Raw genomic sequence first — 14,133 nt, 5'->3', positions numbered from 1 at the left:
TGTCTTTTTTAAATGCTTGGTTTTATGGACAACTGTTAACTATTCTACAAGTCAGAAGTCATCATTTTCTCATAACAGAAAAACAGTTATGGTAAGATCATGATTAAATTCTACTGGTTTAATAAATCAGAAGCCAGTGAAACCCAAATGCTGTCAGTACATGCTTAAGTTAGCCTGAAACGGGTACAGAAATGTGTGTTAGAATTCAACTGTGTTTGACTGTTTTATTATTGAGAAAAGAAATATCCAGTCGGCTCGGAATCCGGGAAAATGCTCAGCAAATTGATCCTGAATGTCTTTTTTATATCAACCATAAAACCTTTAAACAACAGCTTGTTCTTTTCTATTGTTGACAAGATAATTCTTTGTGAAGTATTCCTCTGTTCCCAAACACAATTTCAGTAGTTCTTTGTATGATCTCTTTTTCAGGGGACAGCGATACTGTGGTGTGTTTGGAAGATGGCCTTTGGTCCTACCCCGAAGCCTACTGTAAGACGGAATGCCCAGATCCCCCCGCGGTGCCAAGTGCCAAGCTGCTGGTGCCTGAGTGTGATGGTACTCGACACGACGTTGGCACAGTCTGCCGCTATAAATGCAACCCTGGATACTACGTGGCTGACAGTCTGAACAAGAAAATTAGAAAGTGAGTGTACGGTACTCATCATTTACTTACCATGGCCGCAGGGTCTGTCAAATGTAATACAAGGTCTGAAACTGTGATCAGCAGCCATGTACTGGAACTGATTTGTGCGGTATGTCATGTGTGCTTAAGTGTGTACTCTTCTGTGTAGTTATATAATTGGCCAACGAAATTTGACATTTTAAAAACATAAGGTTGTGGTTAGTTATACTGGTGGATATTTTTAGATGTCTCACTGTTTTATATGAATGCTGATAAATTTCATAGAACAATTAAAGCTCCCCATTAAAGAATTGCTTCATGTGATTCTAATGAAGGTTTTGTTAATATGAAACGTACCTTTTCACTGGTCCATTACCACTGGTTTTCAACATGTCAGCACTATCCTTTGACTGAATGCTGAAGTTGTGAATTAGTGATTACGAGGTCAGTCCTTTTATGTCGGATGATATTTCATCAGTGCCGGGTGAAATGTGTTGGAAGGACTAAAGGCATGCACCTGACATGCTTTTATGATTCATTTAACCTGTTGTAAAAATATGCGAATGCATTTTAACAACTGCCAATTAGGCATTAATGGCACATATGATTGCCTAAGCGATTTACTGGTGGTCTTCATTAATGTACTATGCCTCAAGTGCATTTGATTATGTCGACCTGTTGTGTACCGTAGACCACCAGCAGCACAACTTGTTGTGAGATTGGCGCTCAGAGTCCTGCGCAGAGAGAGGGTTCTGTGCTAAGCATGTGCAGATGTTTGGTTGCACAACGTTGCCTTAAATTCATTAAGCAAAACGCATCTCACTGTGAATTTCTAATGTCATTCCAAAAAAACACTGTGAACATTTCACACAGATGTCTCTGAAAGACACTTAACCAGTAGCAGATGTGTTGGAGTAATTTTATGAGCCCTTTTGTGCCCCGTGGTGTTAGTTTGTTTTCTGTATTGTGGTGATGTGGTTGTGGTATGGACTGTCCTGTCCTATCCTGCTCTCCGTCCTCGTGTCAGCAGGGCCAGGGCAGTCATGGGTAAGTGGCAGGGTATGTCATGGGTAAGCGGTTAGGGCGTCAGACTTGTAGCCCAAAGGTTGCCGGTTCGACTCCTGGCCCGCCAAGTTGGAGGTTGGTGGGAGTAGTAATTAACCAGTGCTCTCCCCCATCCTCCTCCATGACTGAGGTGCCCTGAGCATGGTATCGTCCCGCCACACTGCTCCCTTGGGGACCCCTTTGCACGGGTGAGGCATAAATGCAATTTTGTTGTGTGCCGTGTGCAGTGTTCACTTGTGTGCTGTGAAGTGCTGTGTCACAATGACAATGGGAGTTGGAGTTTCCCAATGTGGCTTCTACTTTCCCTTTTTGGTAACACTTTACTTGACGCCGGCGTCATACGTATGACATAACAATGTCATAACAGTGTCATAACAGTGTCATGAATGAGTCATAAACATAATGCCAATGTCAGAAATGTTTCATGACCATGAAAAGTTGTCTTTTTCATAACCGAATTTCACTTAATGACAAAGTCATACAATGTTTATGACATTAACATAATGTTTATGACACATTCATGACTGCATTATGACAATATTATGACACCGTTATGTCATACGTAGGATGCTGGCGTCAAGTAAAGTGTTACTACCTTTTTTCCTTTCAGGAGGTTCCTGAAGCTGGAGTGTCTGGAGGGGGGTACGTGGGAGATGGGGGCTTGCGTGCCCGTCTCGTGTCCGGCTCCCCGGGCTCTGTTCGAGGGCATGTACGCTTGCACCAATGGCCTGGACTTCGACACTGTCTGCACACTCCACTGTCCTGGGTCTACAGAAAAGGTATCTTTTCAGTTCTTCTGCAAAGACCATGAGAGTGCACTAATCGTTAAAGGTGTTTCATTTACGTGACGTAAATCATCCATTCAAGAGGAATGGTTTGCTTTACCCATATATAGTACAGATCATACCCTGGTAATACTGGTTGCTAGTTCAGGAAGTGAATGTATCAGTATTAAAATGATGCAGCTCTTGTACAACATCAAAAGAAAATTGTGAAATACTCCTACTGAGAAGAGTTCCTGCAAGTTTTTTTTGTCACACCATTGACAAGGTTTTGTGGCCTGTATATTTTTAACTATATATTTTATTATGTGCTGCAACCACTAAGTGCACAACACTCTGTTCAAAACAGCACTCAATACGCTGCACAAAAGATGGACGATGGACAGAGGAGTTCCGCATGTGCAAGAATATAGATGGCGATTGCCTCCCACCACCAGACATCAACTTAGTGGAGTACATGTGTGACGAAGGATTTGGCATTGGTCAGTATACCCTCATGAAAAAAAAAGATTAAAGTTCCACTTCAATCCTATTTCCTTTCTTTTCACCTGCTTTAGACAGAATTTAACATATCCCATAATGACTTGTTTGTTGGTGTGTGCTAGCCAAAAAGTCTTTTGAGGGCAGCGTAGAAGGGCTGCCTGCGCTGTTTGCACATGACGCAAGCTGTCATGTCTTGTCAAGCCATCGAACTGGAAAAGCAGGCTATTTTGGAGAGTTGTGGATGTTTACAGACGAATACATTTCCACTCATTCTGGCCCGAGTTAAGAAAAGCTCCCCTTGTGTCCCGACAGGTGCTGTTTGCTACCCAACATGCATTGTGGCCTTGAGCGACCCAGTGGTCTTAACCAATGGGACCACTGCTGACACAGTGAAGCACTGGATGCGGCCCAGCAAAGTTGAGGTGAGAAGGGTTTACTCACTCTCACCCCTGGGTTTGGTTTGTGTTGGCCAGCTGACAGGTTGTTTCGCACCACCAAAACTTCCTGTTTTGATTTATTTGACTCTCATCGTGTTTCATCAAATGTTTTATTTTGTACATCGTAAGCAACCACAATGTAAACAATGCTATTTCAGTCTAATTTAAAATGCACCCTAAAGGATTATTGCTTGTGGGCCAGCTGTTTCTCATTTGATCTGTAAAACACCTGAGGTGTGTGTGTGTGTGTGTGTGTGTGTGTGTGTGTGTGTGTGTGTGTGTGTGTGTGTGTGTGTGTGTGTGTGTGTGTGTGTGTGTGTGTGTGTGTGTGTGTGTGTGTGTGTGTGTGTGTGTGTGTGTGAGTGTGCGCACCTCCAGCAGGCTGTAGATGTTTTCCCTCCTTGCACAATGCATCACAGCGCTGTTATGCCAAATCATCTGAATCAAGCTTTTTACTGTGTACGAATTCCAAGGCTTCGGTGTGGGTAGTGGGTTTGTTGTTTCGTCTCGAAGAATGCGTGATGCTGTTTTCCAAGGATTCCTAGAATTACTTTGCGTACAAATTGACTATAGTGATCCGCCCTTTGATGAGCCGTTGGGTGGTCATGCATCGTAGCCCGAAGGCGCATGGAACCTCAAGAGTAAATAGTTTGGATTCAGCCTTGATAGGTTGAGTCACATTGTTGGCACCCGTGAGTGATATGTGGGATTGTGTTTTGCCTGGGGCTCCTGGCCAAGTCAGGTCTAGACCACCACCCACCAGCCCCCCACCACCGTCATTACGAAAGCGAGAGTTGACCCTGTCTGCCCTCATACGGCGTGGGCTAAAATATGACAGTGGTGATTATGCTGTTTCTGTCCACAAAGAGAATGAGTGAGCAAGAGGAGAGAGGGAGGGAGAGAGAGAGAGAGAGAGAGAGAGAGAGAGAGAGAGAGAGACAGAGAGAGACAGACAGAGAGAGAGAGAGAGAGGGAGAGGGGAAGAATTCAATGCCACACACCACGCCAAGGGCTCTGCAAGGTGACAGCCCTCCTCCGTGTTGATTCAGTGGTGTCAGAGCATTAGATAAACTTTGCTGTCCAAGAACAGCATCCAAGTATTTGTCAGTCGGCGTAACAATGATGGAACTAAGGCCACGGAACGGCGGAGATGGATCCTAGATCAGGGACCCATGTTCCTGGAAATCCTGTGAATAACCTACCTCATGGAGCTAGCCAGGTTTACACATGTGGATAAAGCCCTGCCATGCTCTGGTGTGATGACAAAATATCCATTCATCAAGGGGAAAACAGGACTGGGCTGACGTTGCTTGTTGTGTGGCCACACTTTTGTTATCGGAATGAAGACATAAGTGTGATGGTATGCACTATTGCTCACATGCTAGGGGTAGATTGGTTTTGGTATCACTATTGAGAGAATAAACATATTAGGGCTGTACAATATATCATATTAATATTGTGATATCAATATTACTGTCAAACAACATCAAATTTCATAATATTGATTTGAAGCAATATTTTTGTCATTTGTCTATACTACCAAAAGGTAGGTGACGCTAAGCGCAATGCATTCCCCTCCACTTGAGCCATTGCAAGCGCAAAGCAGACTAGCCCTCCACTCCAACTGTTGAAGGGACGAAAGATTGTAAATTGTTCAGCACAATTAATTTGTCTTTTAAAAAAGATTACCTAAACATATCGTGATATCAATATTGACTGAAATAATCATGATATTGATTTTTCTCGTAATCCAGCAGGCCTAAAGCATATAGTCTCATTTTTATGTCCCTACCTCCCACAATATTTGATCTATAAGGTGCTGCGTGAAAGTACCAAAAAAAACCCATGTTGACACCATCTGAGGCATGCACAGCCAGTTGCTCGTTTTACAGATATAAGAGGGCATAAAGTTCTACAGCCATCTGACTTACCATATCATGTAGAGTGTACGTTTATGAGTGGCCATATTTTTTTATTATTGCTTTTCACACCCAAATGACCGCTGCCTTGTAGATTTAAGTGTAGCTCAGACAACAATGTTTCCCCCTGCCTTACAGAGTATCGTCTGCACCGGTCTAAGGAAATGGTACCCAGATCCGAAGATCATCCATTGTATTCAGTCTTGTGAGGTAAGTGAGACACATTTTTACCTCCGCCAAGAAGGTTATGTTTTTGGTCGCGTTGGTCTGTCTGTCTGTCTGTCTGTTTGTTTGTCTGTTTGTCTGCAGGATAACTCAAAAACTTATGAAGGGATTTGGATGAAACTTTGTGGGGTTGTTGGAAATGACCAAAGGAACAAGGGATTAAATTACGGTGGTGATCCGCATCACTAACCGGAAGGATTTTTGCTAGCCTTCATTCTCGCCTAGAAATCTAGACGCCCCTAGTGACCGCAAATGAAAAATGAAATGCGGGGCATAATTTTGACATTCCAGTTTCTAACTCCACAAAAAGAAGGCAGAAAGACTTCAAATTAAAAATAGGGTTCTATCAAACAGCTTCCTTGGCGAAGGCCTGCACTCTCTGAGTGCATTTCTAGTTGTTTTTGTTTTTTTCCCTTAAAAAAAATCTATCTACCCCACAACTTCACAGTTGTTGCCGGGCCAAGTGTGTTATCTGCCCTGAGATAATCCAAAACCTGTGTTTGGAACGTCCCTGTCTGGAGTCCCTCTTGCTCCTTGCCCTCCCAGTGTCTTGTGCAGAGGTCTACAGTGTTTAAAATACTACATCACTCCAGGCTGAACTCTACCTCTGCTTTCAGTACAGGCTGCTGTGTGTCAGCATTGCCATGGCACAACCAATGAATGATTGTATGGTCTGCATCTGCTAGATGTTAGGATCAAAAGAGGAATGGACATTTTGACAGCACTTGTACTTTTGTACAGAGTGGTCTGTGATTGTTGTGCTGCTCTGGAGGTACGGGTTGATAAGCGCCATAATGAATGTTGAGTGATAAGAGTAATGATTGGGGCGGGTAAGAGCCAATGATGAACTCAACTGCGAAGCGGTGGGCCAAACTGGCAGTCCAACACTGATTTTCAAAAATTGCCTTAAATCAGTATTATTTGATCCCACAGTCCGATGATACATGTGTTTATGAACCCACGTACCCCCCTGGACTTTTCTGCCTCTCACCAAAGTGGTTTCAGATGAAACTGTCTTCGGGTTGGAATGTCTCCATTGTTGTTTTTGGTATAGACTGACTTTTTAAAAAATCTGATATTTTTCAACAGAGCATGTCAGTATGGATATCAATCAGAAATATATATATATATTCTGAAAATGTTAAGGCACTGCATCTGAACTTATTCATAATTTTTAAGTCAACAAATTGCTTTATATGAAATTGCTTGAGTGAGATGTGCAAATTTCTTATCGCTAATTTCATCTACCCAAGCGAGTAGTTACAATATATAAAATCACTAGTAGAAAAGCTTGCTGGTATGTAAAGAAATAGGGCTGCTGTACTGTTTTGGATTATTCAGACATCTGACTCAAATATTACATGGACAATAAAGAAATTCTGCTGGATTTGATACCCAAAATAGGCCAGGGGAACAATATTCAAAATCGAATTTGGTTCAGCACAGTAAATGGTTTTCAGCCACCAAGAAAAGAGTTTGGTTGGTTATGGCAAAACAAATAGCTGAATAAATCAAGTTCTGCATTGCCATCCCACTTTTCAATTTCAAATAAACTATATCACTTTTGATCCAATCATTCCCAAAGAGGCTACTGTTACATGTTTCCAGGGGCGTGGCTGCAAATTGTGGGCCCTATTTACAATCAGCTCCAATGGACCCCAACCAGCGATAAATTAGACACTGTGTGGGCCCCCTATAAACAAGGGGCCCTGGTAACTCAGTCACACTTTACCCCCCCCTACGACACCCCTGCATGTTTCTCTGTTGTAATGGAACATGTTATTAACCGTGTAAAAAACAAGTCTAGGGCTCATTCCTTATGCATATGCTCTCAATTGGATAGCAGGACCACTTGGCTGCTTATAGGGTGACACAGTTGCAATCAATGCACTGGGTGGTAAGTCATGCAGTGGGTGGTAGGTAATCAAGCATCAGTGGAAATAAATCACCAGAAACAATAATGGTGAATCAGTGTAAACACACATGTATTGAAAGGTAAGGCTGGCAGTTTTCCCTATATTAGATTTATTGAATATACACCGAGATATAGAAATAAACATATAAGAAAGATCGATGTATGACCATTAAATATTATCTTAAGAGGTGATATGTAGGGGGTGTGTGTTTGATTCAAAACAATATCTCCAAAGCGGTTACCTAAACCGTGTTGACATGAAAAGCAGAGATTATTTTAAAAAACAGTTTACATCACACATGAAATGGGGGGGAACATAATTAGTGGCCTTGCGGGAAGTCTGGGGAGTCCCAATCAAGAGGTGCATACTTCACTGAAGCGCAATGCCAGCACTAACATGGGGCCTCAAAAACACCAATGCTTGTTGCCATGGAGTGTATTTTGTTTATTGTATCTTTCACCTAGCATTAGACATGGTCGGTCAGCAGGCTTTTGGAGTGTGGCCTCCTCCTTCAGCTTAGCAGCACGTTTGAGGAGTGTATTTTTCTCAAAGCATCACGTCAGGTGAAAAGACACTTTGATTGGTTGTTTTGATGCCTCCCATGTCATGGCAGATATCCATGCACTGACTAATATAACACACAAGGCAAGGCAAGGCAATTTTATTTGTATTTCGCATTTCATACATTAATGCAATTCAATGTGCTGTACAGTAAAGTAAGATAGAAATTATATAAAATAAAATAACATGAAATAAAATAAAAATTAAAGCACAAGGCATGGCAGGTGAAAATATAATTAAAAGTAAAAATAAAAGCAAGAAATAAGGGCAAAAAAAACGTGTTGTGCATGGGTGCATGCTGTTTTTCTATTGTTGTTGCTCTTTTCCTCATCTATATGAGTCACAACTGGTACATTTCAGGTCAATTTACCTTATTTAAAATCACACTTTGGATTCAGCGACAATAACAAATGGATACCCAAGTCCCCGGAGAAGCATTGTGCGAACCAACAGGACCATTGGTTGTCTGCTCTATATTTCAAAAAAGATGTTGAAATTCTTGTTTTAAAAAAAATGAACAAAACTGTTAGTTGACAGCTGACGGGGCTATATTTTGGTCTTTGAAAGTCTTTTGAAGATAAGTCCACATGATTTGCCAATACTTAAGTTTTAAATACATCTCCTCTCCAGAAAACATCCTGGAAATGTCCAAAATTGGCCCCAATAAATGCAGCATGATCATGATTTCTTTAAACAATGTTAAGATGAGGAAATTCTTTCCTGCCCCCAACCTCTACTCCCCCTTCACCACCCACAGACAGCCACAGCCACACAGAGACCAAACACACGCACACGCACACGCACACACACACACACACACACACACACACACACACACACACACACACACACACACACACACACACACACACACACACACACACACACAAGCATGACTTTAAGTATGGCTGGTCCGTCAGCACTGTCTTTAACCTCTTGGCCCTCTGAATTACTCAAGAGGAGAGCCATCTATCAGTTAGATACATCCAAGGAGTGACTCACACACAAAACAGGCCTGTGCCTCACCAGGCAGTTGGGGTATGACAGAGAAAGGGAAAGGGGGAGATTCGAAATTCAGTCAAATAGGACCCAACTGATTGAGAAGGAAGCTCTGGACTCAATTGTAGAGGTTATGGAACAGATGAACCGATGAAATCCAGTTTCAAAAACAATACCAATAGGAAGAGCTCATTTGTGAGATGTTGTATTTTATTTGCTGTGCTCACTAACCACAAGGGTGAAATATCTAAATATGAGAGTGTTCATGATGTAAGGGTCTGAGCCTCTGGGCCTGACTCCTTGTCAGATTTCAAGTGGTATGTGGCAGTTCAGCGCTTACTGGCAACTGTGCGCCACTGGCTCCGGCATCCGCATTCCTATAATCTTTGCAATTTCTTCAAGCTTTCAGATTTGAACCAACCTGGAATTTAGGGGTTTTTCTGTACGCATGATAAGAACTGTTGCTTTTTTGGCTAAAGCAAAAGGGGGAAACACCACGGTAAAGCTACTTCATTACAGCAGACACTAGTATTTTCTAATGATTTCCATAAAAACTTTGAAGTTTGACAGGCCATCAACGTGAAAAGGTAGCCGTCTACCAGACTAACTTAACATAAACCATTTCACCTACGAGTCAAACCTAATCGCTGTCAAGGCCTGAAAGGCTAAAACAGAACAATGAAAAATTATATTTGTTTATGACTTGGCAGTTGGGTTGGAGAAGGAAGAAACATTTTCGCTAGGGTGAAGTTCCTCAGAAATCTCCTCAGCAGCTGCCTTCACAGTGTGTTGTGCTGTCAGCTACAACCTGAAGGCTTTGAAATGACTCCATGGCCTGAGGGGGAGCCAAAAGTATCTTTGGCAGACACCCCATGTTTTCTTAGTTTTGGCTAAGAAGAAGACCGAAGGTTAAGTTGAAAAAGCTAAAGGCTGTCATTATGATGCTTGTAAGGTTTTTCCTGCAACTAAAGTTGGATAATTGTGTACCATCACAGGCAGTTGGACTCTTTTTTAACAATACAGACAAAACCTGGTTAATGGTAAAATGCTCACGAAACATGAGAATGTGTGATGTCTCTGTGGGCACAGCTGGAAATATATTTAGACCTGCATATAGCTCAGAAGTCGTTAGCAGAGCATGTTACTGTAATCACCATGATGAGAAAAAGAAAAATGGCCTTGAGAAATGTTAACCATCTACAGTATGTATTGATATGAACTATATGATTTCATTCTACCAGATGGATAAAAGAAGATGCCATGACCTTTGTGAATGACTCCTCCAATTTTGTGTGTGCTTTGTTTAACAGCCTTTTGGAGGTGACGGCTGGTGTGATACTATCAACAACAGGGCTTACTGTCAGTATGATGGAGGAGACTGCTGTCCATCAACGCTCTCCACTGGAAAGGTATGCCTATGCCACTTTCATATCCCCTTCCTCACAGTTTTGCCAGAGTTGTAGGCCCATATAAATCAATGCAATTTGTTGAAACTGAGCGGAATTTAGCACATTCTGGCGGTTTTTGAGAACCTTTTGGGCGGGATTTGATCAGATACATCTGGCATCACTGCTTCCTCAATAGAGCCCATCATTGTCAACATAGTCCTGCTCTCTCTGTGTGATCCACTACAGTAGGTGGCATAGCAACATAGTCCCGCCAAGATTTAATGCATCCTGAGGTGTCTCCCATTCCCCTCCAAGCTCATACGCAACACGCAGGCAGACACGTCTAAAAGCCACTTGTCTCGCCATGGTTTCACACCATGGATGTTGGCAGAGGCACCACTCACCCCACGAATGAGAGGGGGAAAAGAGTGGCTGTCATAAATAAAGCACCAGTTAACATTTCTTTTATGAGGGGAAGGCCAGATGTGAGTGGTCCTGGGTGACAGTAAAACAGGCTGTTTAATGAGTGGGCCCTGAGAAAGTGAAATAAACCATGAGCGACAGCATCCTGCCACTCCGGGTCCAGCACAGCTGCGCTGCCAGTGTACACACGGCACGGCAAAAACACAAAAGGAAACTATGCAGTGCAGGTGCACAGATAGGTCACTCATCGGAATCTGTAAATACCGTAAATTGCACACAGCAGTGGTACGCCATTTTACGTTTTGATGATATATGGATGTTACGGCATTATTTCAGGTGAAACATTGAAAGCTGTGACCTTTGCATACATTGTCAATATGAACATAGATCACAAGCAAGGTTGCACAATTCAACATTTTTTTGTGTGTGTATTTGACTATAAAAAACATTCAAAACCAAAATCACAGCTTGTATTTCATAATCATCTATAACCTAGCTAGTGAGAAAATGTAAGGTAATCCAGTTCCCATTTACAGTATAATGCATCCAGCTTAATGTGAGAGATCGTATGAGTTATAGCTAAGTATGTTGTGTGCTGACATGGAGGAGGGAGACTCCAGAATGAATTAATCTCCTCACAATGATGTGCAGTAAGTAAATGAAACACCTAGTTGGGGACATGGGGCAGGGTTGGCAAAGGACGCAGGCTGAACTCAAACTCGAATATGTTGGGGCTTAGCGTGCTGCACCACGGTCCGCCCCAAAATTGCCTACCTCGTTACCATGAGCAATTATGGGTAAGCGGTTTGGGCATCAGACTTGTAGCCCAAACGTTGCCGGTCCCACTACCGACCCGCCAGGTTGGTGGGGGGAGTAATTAACCAGTGCTCTCCCCCATCCTCCATGATTGACGTACGTACCCTGAGCATGGTACTGTCCCACCACATTGCTCCCTTGGGGCTGCTGCTAGCCGCCTTGCATGGGTGAGGCATACATTTCAATGTGTGCAGTGAGCACTGTGTCCTCTGGAGTGCTGTGTCACTATGACAATGGGAGTATCCCAGGCGGGCTTTTGCTTCCAATGGCGATGGAAATTGATTTACCTGTCTGCCTAAATACAGGTACATACATTAGCGTGACCACCAAGGATCTTTCATATTACATTGTTTGTATTGTTAATTTATATTGTTTTTTATGCCAATGCCAATGAGAAATCTCAATAAATAACAATGTACTATGAAGAACAGCAGTCACATGTTGGACAAAGGAAGTTGGACGCAGGGCACACAATTTTGTAATATCTCCAAAGCATTCTATTGTGTAGTCACAGCTTAACACAATTCCATCCCTCCCTCTCTCGCTACAGTCTGTTAACAGTCCATTCTCTTCTTCACCAGCTGTAGGCCAGCCAAACATGGCAGCCCAAAGCAGCAGACATGCATTTTGTTCATACCTTAGAATTCTGGTTGACTTTAAAAAATAAAGATACCTGCAGTGCAGAGGCATTCCCTTTGAGTGTCAGAGGGAGGGAACACAATAGGCTTGGAAATGTCATAAAGATACCATTTATACGCCAGCCAGAAATAACAAATCTTGAGCCGTGTTCAGAAAAGAATGGAAATCCTTAGTAGGCCTACGGTGCTCATACATCATTAAAATGTTGTTCAAAAAGAATCTCAGCTGCTTCCCAACTCCGCTGCCTTGATCAGTGAAGCAACCGGAGATGTTAACGAAACTGTTCATGGCAAACAAATGCAGTTTTAATGATGGGGCAGTGCTGGGTGACTACTCTACCTCTCAACACCACCCCTTCTTTACCACCACCACCACCACCACCCTCCCCGAGCAGCTGCTACCCCCTCCATGAAACAATTACCTCCTGTAAACATTGGGTGAAATCAGTGCTAGCCCCCGAAGTTGCATTTCATGTTTACTTTTCTTGAGACGGTCCGCTTTGCGGGGCATCTGAGTTTATTTTGCAACCTGTGGTGATGGCAGGCTTCCTGGACAAGGCCCTGGCAACTCCTCCCGTTGATTCTTAACACATGTTCGTCTGTTCACCTCTTCTGGTGGATTTCCTTTCCCAGATATTTATGGTCTCTCACAGTTTTGTCCGTGGTGTTCCTTTAGACATGATTTCATCGCTTTTCTCCTGTGGTGCACCTTTTGACACAACTTCACAAGCTTCTTGCACACCTTAGTCCTTACAGTGACTTAATGGTTTTCCCTCAGTTGTACACATTTACAACAAATATTTCTGACAACAAAACTGATATTGAGTTATTTTTTAATGTAAGTAATACAGTGTAACTGCAATCTTTGATTTAAATTGCAGACATATTAAGTATTTACACGTTTTGTTGGCCAATTTTTTTTTTTTAATTCAAGACCTGTAGTCAGTGTGTTTACATAATAAGTGATGGCTCACAGGATGATTGAGTGATGTTTGTTGGACGACGTGTGTGTGTTTTTTGACAAATGATAAAATGAATGATTATTTATTGACAGGTCATTCAGTTTGGAGTGGACTGTGATCATGATGAATGCACTTGCCGCGATCCTGAGGCAGAGGAGAACAAGAACAAAGGCAAACTCACAGACCCAGCGCAGCTTTGAGAGCTGGGGAAAGATTTACAGTATGGACAGCTCCAATGAGAGAGAAAAAAAACCCCTCACAGATGGGCAATACAAATGAACTGGGCCACGTTCTCTCCTCTCTTCTGGAGATAATGTTCTAGCCAAGAGCAGTAGATCAAGCAGCAGGTGCTTCAGAAGTGCATATAAAGTTATACTAATCTATAAAAACCTTCACTAATATATTTTGAACAATCTCTCTGACATAGATGTAGGTGTAGATTTAAAAAGATTATTTTAACATCATATCACACACAAGAAATGTATGGCCTGTATCTTTGTGAAATAATTCTCCAACATGTTAGTTAGGTCATTATATAAAGTATGTCTGATTTCAAAGAGGTTTTATACAAATATTACATTACATGTATGGAAGTAACAGCTTATTTTGTGTCCTATTCAAATATGAATAAATTTATCTGGAGCACAATAGTATTGTTTGGTGTTGTCTTTGTAGTAACAGGATATGATAAATGGAAAATCACCGTACCTACAGTATCTATGTTGGTCATAAACAACTATACTGTTTGAGGATTAGCCAGACTTAGTACGCTGGTTTTCAATGTTTGGCCAGGTTGATGACAAGATGACAGAACATTTTTTTGCCAAATTGTGTACTCAGGGGTGCATTTCTCAAAAGCATAGTTGTCAGCCAGTTAGCAACTATTTGGGTAGTTAG

At 42.2% G+C, this 14,133-nt stretch overlaps 1 protein-coding gene across 3 annotated transcripts in view; it reads left to right on the top strand.

The window, feature by feature from the left end:
* pappa2 (pappalysin 2) overlaps positions 1-13,878 on the top strand; it is a 59,528-nt gene extending 45,650 nt beyond the window's left edge. For 2 of the 3 annotated variants that reach the window (XM_063218917.1, XM_063218916.1), the window contains 7 exons: positions 430-643; positions 2,298-2,466; positions 2,819-2,951; positions 3,265-3,374; positions 5,447-5,518; positions 10,320-10,418; positions 13,329-13,878. In XM_063218917.1, coding sequence (XP_063074987.1) covers positions 430-643; positions 2,298-2,466; positions 2,819-2,951; positions 3,265-3,374; positions 5,447-5,518; positions 10,320-10,418; positions 13,329-13,436 — 905 coding nt within the window. In that variant the 3' untranslated portion in view covers positions 13,437-13,878. The remainder of the gene's footprint in view (positions 1-429; positions 644-2,297; positions 2,467-2,818; positions 2,952-3,264; positions 3,375-5,446; positions 5,519-10,319; positions 10,419-13,328) is intronic. The other variant, XM_063218919.1, reaches the window with a different exon arrangement.
* The last annotated feature ends 255 nt before the right edge of the window (positions 13,879-14,133 follow it).

Source organism: Engraulis encrasicolus, chromosome 16 (assembly GCF_034702125.1).
Source record: "Engraulis encrasicolus isolate BLACKSEA-1 chromosome 16, IST_EnEncr_1.0, whole genome shotgun sequence".
NCBI classification, from domain to species: Eukaryota; Metazoa; Chordata; class Actinopteri; order Clupeiformes; family Engraulidae; genus Engraulis; species Engraulis encrasicolus.
The sequence above is the reverse complement of the archived record's forward strand: the minus strand, read 5'-3'. Positions and strand labels throughout refer to the sequence as shown.